General features: G+C 32.8%; 1 protein-coding gene across 9 annotated transcripts in view; it reads right to left on the bottom strand.

The window, feature by feature from the left end:
- Kdm6a (lysine demethylase 6A) overlaps positions 1 to 24,162 on the bottom strand; it is a 226,386-nt gene that overhangs the window by 61,275 nt on the left and 140,949 nt on the right. For all 9 annotated transcript variants that reach the window (XM_077106930.1, XM_077106923.1, XM_077106926.1 and 6 more), the window contains exons 6-8: positions 19,035 to 19,155; positions 6,821 to 6,875; positions 2,551 to 2,585 (exon numbers count right to left, since the gene is read on the bottom strand). In XM_077106930.1, the coding sequence (XP_076963045.1) occupies positions 2,551 to 2,585; positions 6,821 to 6,875; positions 19,035 to 19,155 (211 nt within the window). The remainder of the gene's footprint in view (positions 1 to 2,550; positions 2,586 to 6,820; positions 6,876 to 19,034; positions 19,156 to 24,162) is intronic.

The raw sequence follows: 24,162 nt of genomic DNA, 5'->3' as shown, positions 1-24,162 counted from the left end.
CCTATACCATATTTGATGAGGATTTCAAGATGTTTTCCTCTACTATTTGTGCAGAATCTTTTCTTTTTTTTAAATCTATCTAGTAATCCTAGAAGCATTTACTAATAAATCCATCTTAGTCCCATCATATGCTTAATTTCTATATGCACCTTGGTCTATTCCTAAGCTTTCTAGGATATACTCCACTAATCTATTTATCAATTCATATGACATGTCACATTTTAATTACTGTTTTTGTTTTAATGGTGCTGGAAATTGAACCCAGGACTTCACACATGCTAAATAGGACCTCTACCACCAAGTTATATTCCCAACCTAAACACATTTTAATTATATAGGTGTAATGCCACAAAGCTACTGCACTTATAACACCTCTTTATTAGCAGAACCCAGTATTAATGCACATACCAATACGCGTGCGCACACACACTCACGCACGCGCACGCGCGCACACACACACACACACACAAACTCTCATCAGCCCCAACTAATTATATCACTGGTTCCTCTCCAATCAGGACTCAATCCAAACAGTTTCTATCAGAGAGGGCTTCTTTAACCATAGTAGATAGAGGTAACCCATAAATATGTTTTATTTATGATCTTACTGTTTAGTACTGTGAAGGTAATGTGGAGGTAGGGTCCTCAGGGATCACAAAATGATTCTGAATTCTTCATTTATTAGTGAGAAGACAACTTCTTATAAACACCCATTAACTATTTTGTACCTGGCAGCAGTCGCTAACCACATTTGACTACTTAAATTTTAAAAATCCATATACATAAACAAGGTCTGTTGGTATAAACTGGTTGAAGTATAAAAGCTACAATTTTATAGGTAAGTAGACAGGCTATTTTGCTTTTCTTCAACTGTTCACCTGAAAAATGGAAATCCTTGTTATAATCACTGGAGTAGAGATTTCAATCCTTTCGTATGCTTATAGTGTCATCTTCTTGTCTCCCAATAATCACACACTCTGCTTGTTACAAATTTTGCTCTTTGGATTTTATTCAATCTGAATGATTAAAAATTTATCAAATGAAAGAGTCAATGGGAGACAAGGACCTGTCCCCATATTACCTTAACAGGATTAAACAATAAGACCAGCAGACAAATTTTCATAAGAAACAAAGTCTGAAGAAAATGGAATACAAATCTGAAAGTGGTCAAATAAACAGAATTCCAACTCCAGCAAAAACATTCATTAAAAATGAAGGTGACGGGCTGCAGTTGTAGCTCAGTGGTAGAGCACTTGCCTAGCATATGTGAGGCACTGGATTTGATTCTCAGCACCACATAAAAACAAATTAATTAAATAAAGGTACAAAAAATACAATAACATTAAAAAAGAAGAAGGTGGTGAGAAAATGTATGGTTAGCTGGAAACAGATCATATCAAGAATTAGAAAAGCTAGGGTGGTGGGGGTGTTTAGAAATCAACCTGAGCATCCATCAACTTTGATTCTGTGGGTATGTGAGTTTAAGGTGGTATTGCTAGTACAAGGAATTCTGATGTTAATTATTTTTGAGATGGGATGCCACTATGTGGCCTAGCCTGATCTACAAATCTTGGGCTTAAATGATCCTCCTGCCTCTGCCTTCCAAGTAGTGGGGGCTACAGGTAGGGATACCAACAAACTTGGCTCTTTGAGGTTAACTGTGTTGACTTTAGATTGGCTTGTAAAATCCCCAAATGATTATGCTTCAAAGCTGGGTTTGGGAAACAGTAGCATTTTATCTCAAAGTATTTGATTATATCCCACAATTGTATAAAAAATGGGTATAGTAGGATCTTCTATTTCTTAGGTATGAGCTGCATGGCATATATATACTTGCCTTATTGTTACACTTGGGGCAAAGCATCAAAATAGAAATAATGTACATATATAATGATCAGCACATTTTTTTTTCTTCTAAAGCAGTTGCAAAATTTGTTTCATACAAATTATTATTATCTAATCTTTATTCTCATAAAAATTTATAACTGATTTTCTATTGTATTGCCTTAAGTAAATGTGTTACACCATTTATTATACAACTAAGCAATAAGTGAAATACATAGAAGCAAAATGTTCTAAAATGAAACTGAAAAAGTTTTAAAAATAAAACAACCACGTAAGTAATGGTAATGACAAAAAGTTGACTCCAATATGCCTTCCAAACACTGACACACAGAAGAACTATTTCAAATTTTTTTTAAAAAGTGAAAAAAACTATTTAAAAACAATGCATTAAAACAAGCATCTACAACATTTGGAAAGAAAATGAGGTACTTTGTATTACAAACAACAGAAATCTTAAATACAGCCATTTGAGCTTACAAATCAAGTTTAGAGGCAAGCCATATTAAATCAAACTTCTGGGTATACACTGTGTAATAACTGTTTAACTAAGCAACATTGGTACTTTCAATAAATATAAAATTTAGGTAAGAGGTAATGACCAGAAATCCATTAAAATTATCTGTATATAATTAATTTCATTAAAACCTATATAAGTGATCATTTTTGTTTGGTTCTATTTTAAATTGGGTAAGTTAAAACACTTACCTGGGTTTCATATAAATGGGCAATGTGAAACTGAACTGCAAAAGATGATGGAAAATAAAAAAAAAAATCAGTAACAACACAACAAAGTTTGGGGTAAATTAAGTAAGAATATCATAAAATGTAAAACATAAACACAGCCTATGTTGTATAGGTTTAAATAATAGGGGACTATAACTGTTATTTGGTTTTAATAAAAAATACTCAAACATACTAAAGAACAAACACAATAAGAAACTACATTTATTCATTTTTGGTCATTCATTATCAAGTAAAATTTCTTTCAATTATTAAATTAGCATTAATATCTATAGTACATGAGCACACAAGCATATGTCTTACAAAATTCAAAGTGGCAACATTAAGCAAATAAGAGAAAACCTTTATAAACTATACATTTCAAAACATGGTATTCAAAATCTAAGTTATATCAGAAAATATAGTAAAATCAATATTTCATAAAAACATATTAAAGCCAAACAAAGCCACTAGATTTTTTTTCTATGTACCATATTCTAGAAATATGATATTTACAATATCATAAGTCAGGATGACAATGGCAGTAACACACATAGGAATAGAGCTTTTGATTTTCTTTTTTAACTCTTCAGAATTAGATGGACTTCATCATTCAAAGAGAGAAGGAAGACCGAGCATTGTGGTGGTAGTCCCAGCAACTCAGGAGGCTGAGGTAGGAAGGTCACAACTTCAAAGCCTGCCTCAGCAACTTAGCGAGACCTCGTCTCTAAATAAAATATCTTTTAAAAGGCTGGGGATGTGGCTCAGTGGTTAATCACTCCTGGGTTCAATCCCCAGTACCGAAAAGGGGAGGAGGGAGAGAGTGGGAGAGAGGGGGAGAGAGGGGGAGAGAAGTGGAGAGAGAGAGAGAGAACCCATTTTGAAGTCAAATAGTATATCTCAGCTTTTATTTCCAACTCTTCCTGATACTATACTACCACAGTATAATTACTCAACAAAAGTAAAAATGAGCCAGAAACCCAAACTTTCTAATGGTACTTCGATTCTATGATTTTCATTCTTGGATAACAAAATCTCTTTTAAGTACTACATCTCTCTGTAAAGTTAAATATCACACATTAATTGGATATGAAGCAAAATTTTAAAATCATCTTTAGAAGATGAAAAACAGCTTTTGTTAAATGCAAAAATAATAACAGAAGTTATAGTATTTATCTCTCATTTACCTTCATGGTTTGAGGGCTTCTTCCTCACTCACTACTTCAGTGTAGCTCTCAGTCAAATCTCACCTCATTACATCATTGGAGGGAGACAGTTACAGGTTAAGAGAACATGAAAGGGATGGGAAAATCTATGCCTATTTTCCCCAATATTCTTATTCCTCTAATAATGGTGGTAAGGGGGGAATAAAAAAGATCAGCAGCTAGCCATCTTCTTACTACTTTCTCTAGGCTTTGTTCCAAGCCTTCTGAATAAGACTTCATTATCTCGTGAGTTTCTAAATTCAATGTCATCCTTTGTAGCATGAAAACCTTCATACATTTAAATTCTTAAAAGTCCTCTTCAAAGTGGAGTATAACTGTACAATTACAAAAAAAAAAAAAAAAACTCTACTTGGCAAGTCTCAAATGAAATGAAAATTTTAGCAAATATTGCCATAAAAAGTTCTGAAATTGAATTTAATTCAGAAATTAATATTTTCTAGAATAAAATTAATAGAAAAAAACAACTTTATTCCAAGAGGCAATTATATAATAAAAGTCTCACATCACTGATTCTACTTTTTATGATTCTATTTTTCATGCCATAAACTGTAATTGACAACTCTTACAAAGCTCTAGAAGTACTAAAAGTATTCACTTATTTTTAAAATTATACAAATGAGTCATCATTAAGTATCTCCAGCAGAAATGGTTTTAAAAGTTCACTTTACTTTTTATAATTCATGTATTGTTTTTGCAGTGCTAGGGATGTAACACAGTGTCTTGTGTAAGCTGGGAAAGCACTCCACCATTGAACCACACCTCCAGTCCTATGATTTATACTTCTGATCTTTCTAGTAAGTAGTCTTGACATATTTCAAATAATAATGAAGGTCTATAGTAAATGTAAATCGGTGATGATATGAAATAATTTTTAAAAAATAAGCTTTACAAAAACAAAAAAGAACCTGGTATCTAAAACAGTAATATTGGCTCAAAATAGGTACTCTGCAATTGTTGGTGCTCTGCAAGACATCTACTTTTAACATGGTTATCAAGTAAACATACAGAATACCCACATCAACTGTATTATAATGGCCTAAAAGTCTAAAGCATGTGCCCTTCCATTAGAGTGAATAACCATTCAAGTATATGAAAAGTCTAGGGAAATTCTTCAGCCATGAACAAAATGAATGTTGGTCAGCCTACCTCCTGTTTTCCCTTCTCAATAATCAAGAGAAAGAGAGGCACAGTAGACCTGAAGATGTTCTTCCACATGAAAGTTGCCTGCCCTATGGCATTCATTCTACTTATGTCAGGGTTTTCCTCTCAAGAGTAATGATCCACAACTGAAATTTAACCTTGACAGAGTAGATTATACCGAGGATTTACCAAAATATTTGACATTTGTGAGATGTCCCTCAAAGTTACTCAAACTAACAAGCAGTGACCAAGTTAGTGTTAAGGTATTAGAATGAATTAAATATATACTAGTTGCTTTTTTATTCCCATAAACTAATTTTTACAAAATTTTAAGGAACTGTATTTCAGAAGGTTTATATAACCTGGACATATAATTAAAGAAAAAGTATTAATCAGCACCTTATAAATTGCTATATCAATGAGTTATAAATTATCTTTCAAATCTAACCTTATCTTAGAAACTATAAAACGCTGCATTTGTTACCTTTCTGCCACTAATTCTGCAAATACACTGATCAGTACCAAATCTTGAGTTTCATTTAAAGAAAACAGAATTCCTTTTTTCCACCTCAGGAAACTGTCTTTAGTAGAAATATGAGATAATTTTGGTCTGATATAGGCAAGGATTTAGCCTATACTATGATTTGTTGTCCCAGTTTTTCCTTTGCAGTGCTGGGGATCCAAAACAGAGCCTTGTGTATGCTGGGCAAGAGCTCTACCACTGAATTACGTCCCCAGGCCTCCCTGCCATGTCTTAATCCAAAACTTCACAGCTTTTGCACTGATCCAATAATTTTCTTATGCATTTCTAAACACTGAGACTACTTTTCTTTTTTGAGACTACTTTTCACTAACTCATGTCTCTAATGTTGCATAGGCAAGAGATGAGAGTCACAGAAGAGCTGGCTGTATCCTTAAGCTCAGTCATTTGCTTCCTCTGCTACTTCAGACAGAGAAACAACAATGGTTTCCCACCTGTTATTACTTTGCCCTGGGCCCTTATTTTGTTCTTATCCCTGATTTGTCAAAAAAGAAAAAGAAAAAAGAGGAAGGAAGTGAGGGAGGGAGGGAAACCAAGAATATTATAGCAAATACTGACTTTCTGAATTCTAGAATCCTTTGACTGACATAAAATTTTCATTAAGAATGAGTTTTTCTTACTCTAAAATTTTTATTTTTCAAGTAAGAAAAGTTGTTTACAAATTCAGCTTGAATCCAATGAAAAATCTGTAAGTCATTTATTGTATTCTTTAAAGTCACTAAATAAGCAAATACACCGAAACATACTTACTGGTAAACTAATAATAACAACCACCACCACCCAATCTGCTTTTGGAAATATACAGAAGTAGAAAATAACTGAAGAAAGTCACTGTGTCAGAGCATACTTCACAAACACATTCTTCCTAAATTAACTGAAAAAAAGTCACCTCTGTAAATGATATGTAAAACTATAACAAAAGTCAAAGTATGCCTCAATAATTACCATGAATTTTGATATCACACAGCAGAATCAGTGAGCTACCACAATAAGAATCTTCATATATTCCTTTTTCCTAAATGGCTGAAAAACTCTAGTTTACATCTCAATAATTCATCTACAATATAATTAATACACACACAAATCAATCTTGTTCATTAGTACAGATAATTTTAATACAACAACCTATTTCACTGGCCTATTTTAGACACAGGCTGTTCACAATATCTGGTCTCATATGTTCCATTTGTATAAGTAGCCATAGCAACCAATACAGTTACATTCAATAATTCTAGAATTCAAAGAATTGCACAGAATTTACCACTAGCATTATTACTATAATTGATTGTTATTATTTGAGATGAAGTGATGGGAATACATGGAATAAACTATAGTACTTAATACTTACTTTCTGCATTGGACAAAGTGCAGGGATTACAGTCAACCAAAGCTAACTGAAAATGCTGCAAGAGGAGAGTAAGAAAATTAATGTACTAAATTTAGAGTCACATAAAAAAGTATCTCAAAATATTTTTCAGGTATGTAAGATATAATATTAAAACTATGTTATGCAAATAAAATGTTCTGGCAACCAACTAGAATTATTTTAAAAATTTATTGCTGAATACTGACAGGTTGTTAGGTTATTTTCTTGAGATAGTCAAGAATGGAGAATTTAAAGAATTAATTTTATTAAGTTATCTTATATGTATTTTTATTAATATGAAAAAAACTTCAGATTTTTAAGTCTTTACATAAACAGGAAGTATTACAACACAGTTTAAATAGAATAACCATTTGAAACTGCAAGTAGAAGTACAATGGCATTAGTATCAGAACACTGCTTTTTAATCTCCAAAAACAAAAAGCACTATAAAAATTGTGATAGAGGATAAAACTATCTGCCTTCACTGGTTCGTCATAATTACTATACTTGAGCACCTTTTCAAAAGCTTCTTGTTCAAGTTAATCTAATGAAATATAATGTCTGTGTAAAATTTAATTCCTCAGACAATATTAAGCCACTAATATATGAAGTATCCATTTATAATATCAGAAGTCTATCCAGAAAATACATGTTAACATCAATGTATATAACAGACTTTTTTTTACAACACAAATTTTTAAGAATATAAATTATTATGAATACTTGGTGACTTCTGATAGTTTGGCAACATTAAACTTCATATATAAATTAAGATAAGCAACAAGCACAAGAGTTGACATAAAAATATTAAGTTAAAACACAAGGTAACTCTCTTTGAACACTTCTAAATCACCGAACGTATATGCCTCTGAGCCTCCACAAATTTTCAGCATTAAAAGTAATCAACAGCCAGCCAAAGTACAAACCATATTTAAAACATGTATACAGTAAGCTCATTTCTATCCATAATCCAAACATTTAAAAGTTGTAATTTTTTATAACTTCTGAACAAATCAGTGATATTCATGATGACAGTTTCTAGCTGTAAACCCCCACAGAACTTCTTTTTATTAAGAGAAATAATTATCACCAAGTTTTAAGTTCTATATTTCAATGCAGAATTAACAACATTGCATTTGGTGAACTAGAACTTCCAATTAATAAGAATAAACTAATGTCAGCTACCCAATGCTACAAAGAAAGAGAAATTAGTAGCATTTGGTATGAACACAGTAGCTCTCATGTATTCATTCACAAATGTCTGTTATGTGCATGTACAGTTAGCCTACACTTGCGTTACTCTTAAGTTTGTAACATCTTCTGAATGGAATCAATTACTAACAAAAATGACTATAGCCCTTAAAAATTAAAGACTTAATCTATTTTACAAATATTTTTAAGAGCTTATAATGTCATAAGGACAATGCAGACACTAAGGACACAATGATAAACAAAAGTGAAAAATTTTCCCACAACTGACTGAATAATAAAAAAAAGTCCCAACATAAGAACACTTTGAGAACTGCTAGTATTTTCTCTTAGTGTACTAAGCAGATTTGTGTCTTCAAACATCCCTTTAGTATGCTACCATAGCAATAGAAAACAGACTATTTTAAGATGTGAATACTATGAAAGCAAAGTATGCTTTTATAATCAATCCACTGCTTTCCTCTAAACAAAAAAAACAACACAGCAGTCACCCATTCAGATTGTATTATATATTTAAGTCTAATCTATCCTGCAGACAATTAATATTTAGATAGAAGACAAACCTTTTCTAACTAAGGCATCAAAGGTTACACTGATCTCAGAAGAAATAGCCTTCAAGATGGTGGTACTATAATTTTACTACTTCACTGAAAATCCTTAGGAAGAACATCTATGAGCATCCAAAATCCTACAATGAAACCTGACAGGAACAGTTTTGATCACATTTTATGTAATTATTTTCAAATCTTAAAATCAGCAATCAGGTTACTGAGTTACCATTTCAAACCTACAACACCATGAAATTTCAAATATTTCCAAACAATAAACACAGGAAAATGACACAATAAAGAATACACATTCAAAAGCATGCATGAGAATGAAAGAACACACAGAATAATTATTAAGTGTTTTAAGAAACTTAAGAACAGCCAACAAAACTATTCCACATAACGAAAAACACAGACACACCTTTCATCACACTAAAGACAGATGAGGGACCAGGATGGGGATAACATGATCTCATAGCTTCATTTCCAATATCTAAGTCAGATGCAAAACAGATGTACCTATTGACATATAAATCAAGGGAAAGGACTATCAATTATAATAACCAGCCCACAAACCTGAAAAATATCATGGTAAATATTCAGAGCCTATCCCTGCAATCAAAAGAAACCCGGAAACATCTGCACCTCACACCAAAATATTGCAGCCCTTAAAGTGACTACTGCTGTGTAAAACAGTTATTATGGAGGCCTGTGAAGTTCAAAGGCTGTATACAAACCTGCAAAAAACAGTCTAAAGAAAATTGGTTTCCAAGCAGAAGATTCACCTAAGATGTGTTTTTAACATTACAGTGATTCTCTTTAGATTTGATTCATTACAATTTCTGTTGACATTTTTATTACCAAAGCCAACTTTTGTTTTAAAATCCTCTGACTTGTTCAGTATTCCAAAATTATGTTATACTATTTTGCTTCTTATAGCCTATGGAACTTCATTTCTAAATAAGGAGGGAAATCTATATTCATGTGATTACATGTAAAACTTGAGTTTCAAGACTTTCTCTTAAATTGTTTTATTTCTAGCTGCATAGTTTATAACTATCTTATTAATCTTCTTCATTGTAGAATCCTTCAACTGTGTTCTTGATCCTGAAGACAAGCAATCAAATAACTTTTCTTAATTGACAAATTATGTTTTATTTAGGAATCATTAATTTAGAGCAATGTTGGATTCCAGATCCAGTCTAGGAGGTTCCGATTCAGTGTACTGGGGTATTAACACCGTACAAATCAGAAAAAAACCTTCTGCAAATTATTCCAATGCATCACCAGAGTTAAATGACACTATTCTTAGTTTTTAAATTGCATGCTTGCTCAATTCACAATAGCTAAGCTATGTAACCAACCTAGGTGCCCTTCAGTAGATAAATAGACAAAGAAAATGTGGTCTACATACACAATGGAGTATTACTCAGCTATAAAGAAATGACTGTGACTTCTGTCAGCAAATGGATGGATCTGGAGACTATCGTGCTAAGTGAAGTAAGCCAGTCTCAGAAAACCAAAAGTTGAATGTTTTCTCTGATATGTAGAAGCTAACTCACAATCAAGGGTGGGGTGGGTGATGGAAGGAAGGGAAGTGGAATAAGCAAAGGAAAGACAATGGAACAAATCTGACGTAATTTTCCCATGTAGATATATGAAAACAACACAGTAAATACTGCCACCATGTACATCCATTAGAATGGGACTCTAACTAGAATAAGATATATTCACCCATGTTTGTACAATTGTACAAAGAGTCTACATGGAAATAATAATTTTTAAAAAACAGAAGTAGAGTAGAGGAATGGGAACAGAGGGAGGGAGAAAGGGAAGGAAAAAGAAAGTACTGAGGACTGAAATATAACAAATTATATTCCATGCTTATATGATTATGTCCAAATGAACCTATTATGTACTATGTATAACTATAATGCAATAATAGAAACATTAAAAAATAAAATGGATCATTATATCAAGAAAAATAAATAAATAAATGTATGCTTGTCCATAGAAGCCTTTATTTCAGATCATATAAATAAGGTGTATGCAGTCAATACTGCTGTCTATATTCAATTAAAAGTAGACATGGGTTTTTATGAATAACATGTTGGCAACAAGCTTTTACCAACTTTTACTCTGTATAGATACTCACACATCTACACAAAGTTCACTAAAATTAATGTGCTAATAAAAGTTCTAAAAACTTAATCTGCCCTGGGAATACACAAAGACAACTCCACAATGAATTAGGGGGGGGAAATGAACAGTAAGGAAAATTTTTTTATAAATTACTTCAAGATGAGAAAAGAGCTTAAGTTATTTTTATGGAGTCATTACAAAATGGAGTTTTCTGAATCATTTCAGTGAGAGAAGTGAAGGTGTGACAGATACTCTTGCAAATCAAAGGTAATTTTTTTCTTTTTCATTGTGCCACACGTGTAAAAGTATGACTTAAAACAAACAAATGCGATTTCTAAAATTAAGTCTATGATAAAATGGATGAGAACAGGAAAGTGCCTTAGGATGTGATGGTCTTTACTTCAGGGATCTGGTCTCTGAATGAATATGGTAATTTCCAAAAGGGCTTGTAAGACACATTCCTGGCCACACTGATCTAAATCATACTGTTCTGTCAAAGTCCTCAAACTCAGCTCTTCTGATTCTTTTTTTTAATAAAAAGTTATTACAAGTGCTCCTAGGGTAGATTCCACTACACACCAAAAACTTCCTAGTAGTAACAGATCCTGGCAATGTTCACTCAAAAAAGAGGCTCCTCCTTTGAGATTTCAACCAGTCTGCTCTCTTCTAAAAATTTCATTAACAAAAAGGAAGCCAAAACACACTATATTTTGGAGATATTCAAAATCTTATTTCTAGTTCTGATTTTTGGCTCCAGACTTAAATCTGCGTACAACATTGGATACCCTCAGGTATCCCCAACTCAATATGTCCCTTCAGAGCATATTCACCTCCTAAACCCAAAACCTGTTGCTACTGTCTCCATGCGGTACTTTAGTTAACAATATAATGATCCAAGAAAATAAATGGGGAACCTCTCCCCATACTGAGTCAGTTATTATATCTCCTTAAGATCTCTAGATTAGAGATCTTCTTCTTCTTTGCCCATTCATCCATGTTCTGAGAACCTACTTATCCTACACTCTTGTTCATCTTTTTTTATTTTTTATTCCCTAGCTTCTCAATTCTTCATTACTTTACAAAAGTATAGGTATGTAACTGATTAGAAATTGCTAAAAACTGGTGCTGGTGTATGTCCAATCTGTGTGCACAAATAACTGAATATGAGCTGACTTCATTTTCAAGCTCTTTCCATATAGTTAACAATTTACATATATATCAGAATAAGACTGATATGTACACAAACAACATGGTGAACATGATATATATTTTATAAAGATGATACTAAAACAATTTGAACTGAAAATATATTTGGAACACAACATTTTGTTTCATGTGACATTAGATAAATTGAATGCATTTCAAAATCAAATACAGGGGCTGGGGTTGTGGCTCAGTGGTAGAGTGTTCGCCTAGTATGCATGAGGCACTGGGTTCAATCCTCAGCACCACATAAATATAAAATAAAGATATTATGTCCACCAAAAACTAAATAATAAATATTTAAAAAGACAAATATAACTATAAAATTTTAGTTGTTATGGGTAAATACGAAAAATCACTTTTTAATTAGAAATTAATTCTGCACTTAAATATATTGGAAGAGAGAAATCTGTGACATGGGGAACTTGGAATTACCCGAGTAACTCCTCAGTACCAGACAGCATGGTTACTGCATATAGACAACATGTCCTTTACAAACATGCATTTTAGAAATAAGCATTTCAGACATTTTTACTACTTTATATATTGGAGACATGTAATAGAATGCAATGCAAAAAATAAATGTCAAACAGAAAAAAAAATTGGGTAAGTACAAGAAGCAGAAAGAACATTATTAAATAACTAGATAAACCAGTTAGGATAGATAATCAGATAATAATATCTAGGAAAGATTATAAGGTAAAGTACAAACTGATGAAAAGTAGAAAAAAGAAAAAACAGGGGAAAGACCTTTTTTCCACAAGTAAGGGAAAATGGACAGAAAACAAAATAAATATCAGTGATCATTTTCTTAAAAAAAAAAAAAAAACAGCAACATTATATGAAAGTGAAAACAAGAGTTCTACTGCCAATGAAAAGTGGCTTGCAGGTTCCCCAATCATAATCCAATCTCCTGCCAACCATAAGAAGCCAAGCTTTTTTATGTATAAAGAACCAATAGTGGGCTGAGGTTGTGGCTCAGTGGTAGAACGCTTGCCTAGCAAGGGTGAGGCACTCGGTTCGAGTCTCAACACCACATATTAATTAATACATAAATAAAGGTCCATCAACAACTACAATAAATAAATAAATAAACAAACAAATAAATAAAACCAATAGTTATCTGAAGGAAGAAATACAATGTCACAAATAGTAAGAAATTTTTCTTATGACTACCAGAATAATGTCCTAATATTTTTTTAGTGTCTGCTTAAGTTTATCCAGAAAGAAAGTTATTAAGAGTTGCTTCAGTGAGGCATTTAAAGATGAATACAGAAGTAATGAAAAATAAGCTTAATTTGTAGAGTGGAGCCTAACTGTAGTGATGTTGCTAACCAATACCAGACGAAACTCAAGTTAAAAAAATAAATAAATAAAAATAAATGACAAATCTCTCTCTCTTTCTCTCTACATCATGATTCCTATGAATACTCTACAGTTCTATGACATGGAAAACTCTGTAGATCCTTTTCTGAAGAATTTCTTTCTGTACTTGGTAACAGGTTTTAGGACAAATCTCATGATAAAGATTAAATCTTACATTTTAAAGTTCCCTCCATGTTCTTCTAAGTTATTGGGGATGAGTGGATTTTTCCAATTCCCTATAAAAGGGAAGGAGTCACATGGATAAGGCCTCTCTCCATCCCTCAAATCAAACCACTCAAAAACCGAATTTTCAAAATGCCAGATGGAAGAGTGAATTACTGAGCATCATAAAGACAGGGCAGGTACGGAGTAATAACATCAACTTTCATTACCTGCAGACAACTGAACCAAAATATACTGAAAACATCTACAAAGAAACATCACTATTTTAGAAACTTAAGGCATGGGTAAAATTAAAGTAATAACTAATATTCAAATTCTCAGCAAGTATTTCTACAGTAGACATGAGTTCGCAATATCTTAATTATATGAAACTAATGGTCTGGGCATTCTACATTAATAAGGAAAATAATGAAAGACAGGAGGCATTTCACAGATTTCAAAAGTGGTTTTGAAGAGAAGGTACATATCTTGCCTTTACTCAATCCTTCTGCCTTAATACACTGGCATAAGAAATATGACAATAAAATTCCTGGGTCTTATGCAGGGTATGAGATCAAATCAGGTACCTGGAAATGAAGTATTTCCCAGAGTAGAGTAAGGTAAAAAGAAAGGTGGAATTGCTATTCCATTCAGAAGTTTCATGTCAAGCCGGGTACAATGGCAGACGCCTGTAATTCCAGCTACTCAGGAGACAAGGCAGGAGGATCCCAAGTTTGAGGATCAGTCTGGGCAATTTAGCCAGACCCTTTCTCAAAAAAGAAAAAAAAAAAAACAATTTAAAGGGCTAGAGATGTAGCTTAGAGGTAGAGTACTTGCCTAGCATCATGCAGAAGCCCCAAGTTCCATCCCCAGTACCACCAAATGGAAAAAAAGAAAAAAATAACAAAATTTAATGTTAAATATAATTTAGAGGGAGACAGGCTGAATCAAGTGGTGATGATCTGGGGTATCTTGAGAAAAAAACGTAGCATTGGTTTTGTATAGGAAAATATCCTATCTTAAGAGATGATAAATAAAACCAGCTTTTTTTGTTTGTTTGTTTTTAATTTTCCCAGCCTACATTTTGAGCACATGTTTACTCATTTTTAGCCTGTGCCATTTCATTTATCTACCCATTCAAGAAGCAACAACTCCTAAAAGGTCTCATGCTAACACACAAGCCTCATGTGAGTTCAACCTGCTTCCTTTGAACTGTCTCTGTAATTCTCATCTTCCTATCCCTTTCATACTAACCCCTTCCATCAGCACTTACCATCTTCAAATGATAAGGAGAGTTTTAATTTTGGTACCCTAGCCAACCATCTGCAAGTTCCCATTTTACTCTACCCTTAAAAATCCAAAAAAGTTCTAAAGCTAACATATCTTAGGAATATTTTAAAATGTAAACATCAGGGGCTGGGGATCTAGCTCAGTTGGTAGAGTGCTTGCCTTGTATGCACAAGGCCCTGGGATCAATCCCCAGTACCACAAAAAAAAAAAAAAAGTAAACATCAGGGAAATGTGACATAATTTTCACTAAATCAGACATACATTGGTATTAACTGACCAAAGAATATGAGTGTTATTATATCTTATTTTGTATTACTAGTTTCACTTGAAGGAAATAATTTTTAAGTCTGCCAGGATGTAAAACTTAGGGATGCTGTATAAAACTTTGTCAAAATTAGCGTACTTTTTGTGAGGTAATGATAGCATACTGCTTCAAATATATAACAAATGTAAGTAATCATCATTAATATCATGAAATAATATTAATGAAATAAAATCCTGAATAAATTGAATGGAGTTAAATGGGCAACTAGACTCATGCAGGGAGATATTTTCTAAAGCAGATAATGGCAACAATAAAATACCAAGTAGAACGACATGTCACCTCAGAATGGGCTCTGATTCAGATAATATTAAACTAGTTCACAAATTAAGAACTGGTATATCTTGGGCTGGGGATGTGACTCAAGCGGTAGCACGCTCGCCTGCCATGCATGCGGCCCAGGTTCGATCCTCAGCACCACATACAAACAAAGATGTTGTGTCCGCCGATACCTAAAAAATAAATATTAAAAATTCTCTCTCTCACTCTCACTCTCTTTAAAAAAAAAATTTAAAAAAAAAAGAATTGGTATCTCTTACTCACTGTAAACACATGAAATCTTTATTGGCAAACTTAATGGAAAAATGACACCATATTATTGAAAAGGAAGCTCAGCATTAACTTCACATTTCTGGGAATGAGAAGAGTGACAAGAAATATAAAAGATTAAATTCTAGGACAGGAAAATGAATTTCAAAAAAAAACAAAAAAATCTCTATAATGGCCCCAAATTAGAGGAGTTTTAGATGGTAAACTGAGAACTAAAGACTGGTTGTGAAAAAATTGTTTGCAAGATACAGAATATGTGTGTGTATTCACTTTTACAGTCTTGTGAGGAAGATATGATTATTTGGTTTTTATAGACACAGAATTGAAAGAGTCAAGAATCTTACACAAGGTTACACAATTAGTTATGTGGTATGTGGCAGGGTATAATTTCAAAACAAAATTTGCTCTAAGAGATGTTCACACAGCACGATACATTTTTGTGAGAAATGTTATTACCAGTATGATAGACAGAAAACAGGACACCCTGGGATACATTTCTTATGTGGGTAAAAAGAATAAAGTTATTATGAAAATAAATTTCATTTTATTTAAATATGTTACCATCTAAGAAGTATTTTATATGTTACAACCCTCTTCAGGCAGAGGGAAAGGAAATAAGAGATGACTTGATCTGTAAGGAACAGATTGTTCACATCACCCTCCCACAATGAAATATCCTTTTTACTTAACTTTCACTCCTCCATTAAATACAAACAGTATATTTCATATTGAACATTTGAACCCTGCTCAAAGACTGGCCACACCTGATCAAAGCGTAATTGCATCTCATTTGAAAATGAAATCAATTAGAAATGGCCAGGTGTCCTATTTTTATCCAATGAGATACAAGGGGAAATATTTTTGAAGAGATCAACAGGAAGCCAGGATCTTTTTTTTCCATGAAATGATGATTGTTACCATTTATTAAGCACTATGATAAGCACATAAGCCACTATTCTATGATGTCTTTCTATGTAAGACATGAAAAAGGAAACATTACACTTTGGTTGCAAATGGCAACCATCTTACCTCTTGTGAGGTAGACAGTATTATTATGTTACATTATCAAAGAAAGCAACCAGTTATCTGAATAAGTCAATAGAGAACTGAAAAGAAAATGAATACCTGATGAAATCTTAGATCAGCTGAATCAACCAATCCTGAAGCTACTAATTTTTGTCATTTTAGCCAGCTTGTGTTGGAGTTCCTGAGGTTGCAGTCTAAGAAGTACCTATACCAACACACTATGCTAGGAAACAGCTTAACATGGTGGAAAGGTCAACAGAAGTTCCACATTTATCAAGATGAAAGAAAAGTACTAGTCAGGAAATTTGGAAGCAATCTAAGGGGAAAGAGGCCTATCATTCCTTCTGATTCCTACACCTCCCCTCACACATGACTAAGTACTTATAGTCATAAACCAAAATACCTTCTCCCCAACTAAAAACATTGATGCCCCAAATTCTCCTTAAAATAAACAAGGAATGCTGGACAAAGGAGGCTTAAAAAGCCAATGCCAGGGCGGGGGGAGCCTATGTCATGATGAGATTAAAAAAATATCAAATGAAACCTTCATACTATAAGGAAGAGAAATATCAGGATTCTTACAATTCTTTTCTATGTTCATACAAATGAAATAGTCATAAGAAAGCTACCAAGTTTTTTTTAATAAATGCTAAGATCACCATGACTTAAATGTTTGTCAGAATTTAACTTTTTCTTTTTTTAAGACTTTTTTTTAAAGATGGACACAATCTTTATTTTATTTATTTATTTATTTATTTATTTATTTATTTATTTATTTATGTGGTGCTGAGGATCGAACCCAGTACCTCACAAGTGTGAGGCAAGTGCTCTGCCACTGAGCTATAACCCCAGCCCCAGTTTAACTTATTCTTGAATAAATAAAAGTGGCATATAGAAATGTTTTGGTTCAGCATAAGTGAAGCAAGGACATTTTCAATTAGTTATGGAGTACTGTTTCCCCTGATTAAAGGGATTTTAAATATTGCCACCTTGGTGAAAACAGATTTGCATCCATAAAATTATTTAAGATACCACTGCACTGGTATTCAGAGGTAGTCAAATTCTATAATTCAGGACACATCTGATTAATTTCCCCCTCCCCAAATATATTTCCTGAGCAACATTTACCTAACTGCTACCAAATAACCTTTTGCAACATAATAGGCATGTTGTGACAACACTGGAAATGCTCAAATAAGTTCATTTTGTAACATAAGACATGTTAAGAGTTCTTGATAGCTAATGGAAACTGTAAAGGAGATGTTAAAATATCGAAGGCAGCATATTTGAATTTATTTTTCATTTCAAATCCACTGGACATCCCACAGTTAGCTGCTCTAAGCATGAGGAAAATTGCTAATTTCCAGGCAGCCCTTACTCTCCCATACTGTTTACAGTTAGCCTAGGACCTATTTCTCAACTGCACTTACCTTCAAACAATGTGATCTACATTTTTCACAATTTACTTGTCTTACTATTTTGGGTTGTGTGTCTCTCTCTTTTCCTACCATCAGCATTGTTTTCTAAAAATTCATAAATGGTAAAATATAAATATATATACATATCTGCATAATGTTCTACACTAAAAATCGAAACAATTAGGCAATCTTAAGTAGTTAAAAAAAAAGACTTCAGTAGCTCCTTCTTACTTTAAATTATAACCCACTGTAAAGTTACTCTTCCTGCTTTACCCTGCCCACACACACATACCTTTAGAATCAAGACAGCATGCAATGAGCACAGGAAACTCAATGAAGAAAGAAAAATTGGAGAAATATCAAACTTCCATAGGTAGGAAGTAAGATACTTAATCAACAACATAATATCTTTTCCCAACAATCTTTATGCTTACAAACCAGCAGTTCACAGGCCTTGAGAATATTCCTTTTTACAATTCAGACATAAAACATGCCCTGCTGGAAAGTTGGACATATTTTTATTGAGATCATGCAAAGAATGGCTAATGATTGAGTCACAGATACAGAATCATAAGTAGCTGCTTTTGATTTCTACAGGGGCAAATCACTTAGGAGGGTACTCAGATGTGCATCACCCTTTTCTGATTACAGACTTTAGTCAAAACTTAGAAACAAAATGCAGGTTTAACAATATAATTAGTTACCATGAGAACCTTAGCATTATAACTACTTTGTATCCTGAAACCCAACATTATATATCTTCTGGTTCACAGATGATAAATAGTTCCATCACCTAAATTTTCAAATTTTCTTTTAAAGTGCCAATATAAATTCCAACATTTCTCAATGCTCTAATATTTAACGACAAACAAACAAACAAAAAAAACAAAAAAAACAAAAACAAAAAAAAACACAGAAATGAGACATTGCATCTTGGGAAAAAAAAAAACCCAACAACCTACCTTTAAACTAGACTCATAGTCTGTGTTCACTTTGAACATAAGCCCAAGTCGTAAATGAATTTCCTTGGCTCGACAAAAGCTGGGATCAACATAAAGCACCTCCTGAAATGCTTTAATTGCCCTGAAAGAATATAGACATAACATAGCTTAACTTTTTAACACGTGCATTAATTTTAGCTTGGTAGTACAGTAAAATTTCTGTTTTATGCAATACTGTTTTAAAGGAAATGTCAGTTTTATAAAAATGATGTGAATAAATCATAAGGGGAAAAAAAAACTAAAAGGAGGACTTGGGCCTTAAAGGTATATCAAAGGAGGAAAGGAAAATAAATTTACTCTAATTTATTCAAACACTTTTTCATAGTTTAATAAAATTCACAATGTGAGCTGATTTCATTGCTTCTGGTATTTCTTAGAGGAGAAGAAGATAAGGCAGATAAGAAGATTTTGTTTTTGAGTTGAGAGATTAATTCTGTTTCTTATCTATTCCAAAAAAATAAAGAGTTTTCAAAACTTTATATTTTTGTGTTTCATATTTAGGTTTATAATCTATCTGTATCTTATCTTTTATATTCTGTGAGGTGGGCATCAGTTTTCATGTTTTCCATACTAATGTCCAACAGTCCTACACCATTTATAGTAAACATCATCCTCAATAAAAAGTTCTACAGTGTTACTTTATCTTAAATTAAATGTTCATATTCATGTGGATCTGTTTCTGGGCTCTTTATTTCACTCTGCTGTCTTAGCTCTATATCTGCATTAAATTAACACTGTTATCTTTCATAAAGATTTTGATTACCAATAGAATAAACGGGGGAAGGGGATTTTCACCAAATACATTTTATGTTGCTTAACTTGACATTACCTAATCACCTGTCTACTTTGAATTTTAAAAGTATAATACCAGATGTAACAGTATGTTAGATGTCATTTTAAATACCTCTACATAATTTAAAATTTATCCCAAACACAAGCTAATATATTCTTTGCAAGGTTTTTTTTTTTAACAATTAGTTCTACTATTAAAAACCTTAATGGTGGCTATTTTGAATCTTAGAGTCTTTCAAAACAAAAACTAGACTTTTATATAAAAAATTCAAAATATCACATCACCAAAAAACCTCATGTGTCTTTAGAAAGTTTATTTTAGTGGATTCACACCTTATTTATTTCCAGAAATATGTGTGGTTATATACATGTTCATTATAAAATCAACAATTCTAAATGGTTGAGTTTATTGGCAGGAGAGTCAAGAGGCAAAGGGACATGGAGCACAGGTCTGGCGTTAGACTTCTTTCTACCTGGTTATGATAGTACTTAAACTTCTTCTTGAAGAAGAGCTTTGGTGTCCATTTATTAGATGGTCTTTTAAGTGGGTAGATATGTACGTGTTTTATTATATGATATACACAGGCTTTGAGGCAGTAGAGAGGGATCAAAGGACTGACAGGAAAGAACTGGGGCAAATTAACATTCTAATTCAAAGGTGGCTTACTATTACTCTCAATCAGTGCCCACACGTGTGGAAGCGGGGAGACAACACACATTTATGGGGAGTGGCATCAAAAGTTTAGGAAGAGGGGCTGGGAGAGGACATAGGTCAGTGATAGAATATATGCTTATCACCATCTCCAGCACGCACGTGCGCACACACATACACACACCCAAAAAAGAAAGAGAACACTTGCAGCAATAAATGAGCTTTTAGGAGCTTCTGGAGTGATGGTAATATTTTATTTCTTGAACCAGGTGATGAATGTCTATGTTACATGAATGTCTACCTTAAAATAACAAGAGGTACACTTCTGATTTATGCACTTTTCTTTGGGCATATTATATTGTGTAGTAATAAAAACATAAATAATGTTTTATAATATCCTAATAATCTTACCTGATGATAAGGGTCAGAAAATTATCTGATGGAATGAATGGGTTTAGAACAAAACAATGTCCATATGTGCCAATAAAAACCTAGGCAGACCTGAGTCACAGACTTGAAAGAAAAAGAATGAAAAGTGGAAGGCAGCAAAAGGGAAGAAGGAATAAAGAAACAGAGAAGTTGAGGGAGGGTATAAAAAAGGGTATACAGGGAGGAAGGGAAGGAGGGAGAAGGAACAGAGAACATCGGTAGCAACCCCTCAGAAGAAATATTTCCTACTCTACCTTATATTCTGTTCCAGCCTTTTCCCTAAACACAGTATTTGTAGATATCTTATACCTTCAGTCCATCGGTGCCTTCAGCACAAATATATCTATAATTTAGTTCAAAATGTCACACAGGTACAAAGAAACACTGGTCTATTTTAACATATTTTCTATGTACATTAACACACTAGGGTGGAAGGGTACTACGATAAGCAAAAACATGTACTACAAACAGACTAGGCTGGGTCTATTATGTTTATTTTTTTTCTTTTATACTGGGGATTAAACCCAGAGGTTGCTTTACCTCTGAGCTACATCCCTAGTCCTTCCCCCCGCCCAACCCATTTTGAGACAGGGCTTTGCTAAACTGCTAAGGCTAGCCTCAAACTTGGATCCTCGTGCCTCAGTCTCCCAAGTCACTGGGATTATGTATGCCACTGCATCTGGTCTGTTTCTTCTTTAATGTCTATTAAAAGTCCCAGGACACGGTACAACCAATATACATCCCAATCATCAAGTTTTCTTTGTTGTTGTTTCAAAATTCACTTCAGATTCAATATCTCTTAGATCCAATCTTTAGTATCTCATTACTAAATTATAGAAATAAATTCTTTAAGGACTTCCTTCCTCTGTTCTAATCTGCATTTATTTCCTTGAATATGTGGATCTTGTGACTGCCTAACAACTTAATAATATTCCTACCTCCATGATGCATTTAAGACCTGTGAACCTATTGAACATTGTTTCCTGTTATGCTCTAACATTGTTCCTCCTCATCTGTGAACTGGCTACCTCAGGAATTTCTTCATTCTAACAAAGACTTCCATGGCTTCACTGCTTCTTCTCACTATATTCTGCTGATCTGGAATATTTTCATTTTTCAGCTTCCCTCTAAATCCTTCAAGACTCACCATCCAAACTCAGTTATCAACTACTTTTTGTTTAGTGTTAACTAGCAGTTTTCTATAATTAAACCATTTTATTTTCTACCTATTGGTGTATTGTCTCCAGTTTGTCTAAGTCTATTCCTAGGATCCACAGTGTTCTTTTATTTTTAGTATTCTAAATAATACAGTCACAGGTTTAAGGTTAATAGACATTAACTGATTCCATCACTTTTACAGTTAATTGATAGGACTTCCTGTTGGGGAGAAGAAACTTCACAGTCTTTTTAACTGATCAGTTCCCCTCATTTAACACAAAATACATTATTCAAATAAATTAAAGTTCATTTTCTTTCTAAATTTTTGCCCATTTTTCTCTTCTGTGTGTTTTTTCAGTTTTTCTCAACTGGGGAAACAATAAAACAAGTATGTGTGGGACAGGGGAAGATGGAAAGAGGTAGAGAACATAGGTAAGGTTCTAATTTTGGTTGTCATTTGAATGCATTCATATCTCACCAAAATAAATGTAGTCAGAACCTGGTCTCTGCAGCACAAACTACTAAATCACCAACAAATACAATTTCTGCTGACTTCAGAACTTTTGACTGACAAGAGAATTTTAGAACATAAGAAATGGATACCAAAAACTATAAAATACTTTTATGATACAATGCCAGAAAGGTTCATAATTTTTAAGCATATTCTCTACTACAATGAAAAGTGCATATTGCTGTCTACATTATCATTGGCATTGTAAATTATAAATTGAAAAAAAAATTTATACCAACAAAATTATTTCTATAGATTTTTCAGTTTAGATTATTTTCATTTAACATCTACCATTATTAGCAATTTAAAGAAGAAAATAATAGAAAGGTAAAAGTTCAACAGTACTACTTCCAAAAAACATATGCATGTGCTGAATGTATGTTAACACGGTTATTTTTAATAAAATTTCTATAAAAACACAGTTTTTAAAAGCCCTTTACTGTAATAAAAATATTATTATTATTAACTAAATATCCCTAGCATAGTTTTAGTACCCTTGAAAAGAAGCATAATAAACTTTAAGTTCTCTGGGGTTAATAAAGCTAAGCCTGGAGATTTCCCTCAGGGATACATGGAAGGGCAAATAAATTAATTGTACAACATTTCACACTAATTAAAAAGAGAATATTCGAGCTCTAAATCAGTAATAATACACACACAACACATATATATTTTCACACATATATATTCAGAAATTTAGAGATTCTTTTTAAACCACACAATGAAAAAGATTTGGCGAAATAATCAGAGTCAAGTAGGTGAGATTTTAAAAAGTGAGCATAGAAAGACAAGGCAGACCAAATAGTAAATGGCACCCACAAAGTCACAGTGGTTTAAAAAATAAATTAAAAAAAAATTACTTTGAGGACGTTTTTAGGGAAATGTTAATACAATGTGACTAGTACAAAGAATATATTTAGAGGAATACTATGCTAGAAGGGTGAGGTTGAATCAGAAAGTACTATAAATGTGAGTCTAGGTTAGAAAGATGATGCACAGGTTTACTGACATGAATGTTTGGTAATGTGTTACCTTTCCTGCCTCTTTTACCCTCACTATTCACTCTTCATTCTAATCCCTCCCTTACTGAAAGATTTATGTTGTATACAGTTTTCCTGAAGTTTGATTAATCAAAACCCTTCAGAATTCTGACAATCTTTGTGTCACTAGTAAGCATAATTTATCAGAACTGCTTAGTTAAATCTGCTAGTTTTTATAATAAAATGCCGAATTTTTAAAAAAAAAAATCTGTTAGTTTTTTTCAAAACAGAAGTGTCCATAAACTCAACACGTTAACATCAACTGTTTACTTTAATGGAAATAAAACCAAACTTTCAATCTAAGAGTGTGTTTATATTATGATAGCTCAAAACTATACATTAAAGTGTTTTTATCAGACACCGTGCTAGATGAGCCTCAAGATCAATGGTATCACAAGTACATAAGGTTTATTATGCACTATTCACTATTCTCTTTCATTCTATCAAAAAATTTCAAGATCATCACTAAATTCACTATTCTTTTTCCCTACTGCACCTAAAAAGTAT

The sequence above is a fragment of the Callospermophilus lateralis genome, chromosome X (assembly GCF_048772815.1).
Source record: "Callospermophilus lateralis isolate mCalLat2 chromosome X, mCalLat2.hap1, whole genome shotgun sequence".
NCBI classification, from domain to species: Eukaryota; Metazoa; Chordata; class Mammalia; order Rodentia; family Sciuridae; genus Callospermophilus; species Callospermophilus lateralis.
This window is presented reverse-complemented; position numbering and strand designations above follow the sequence as displayed.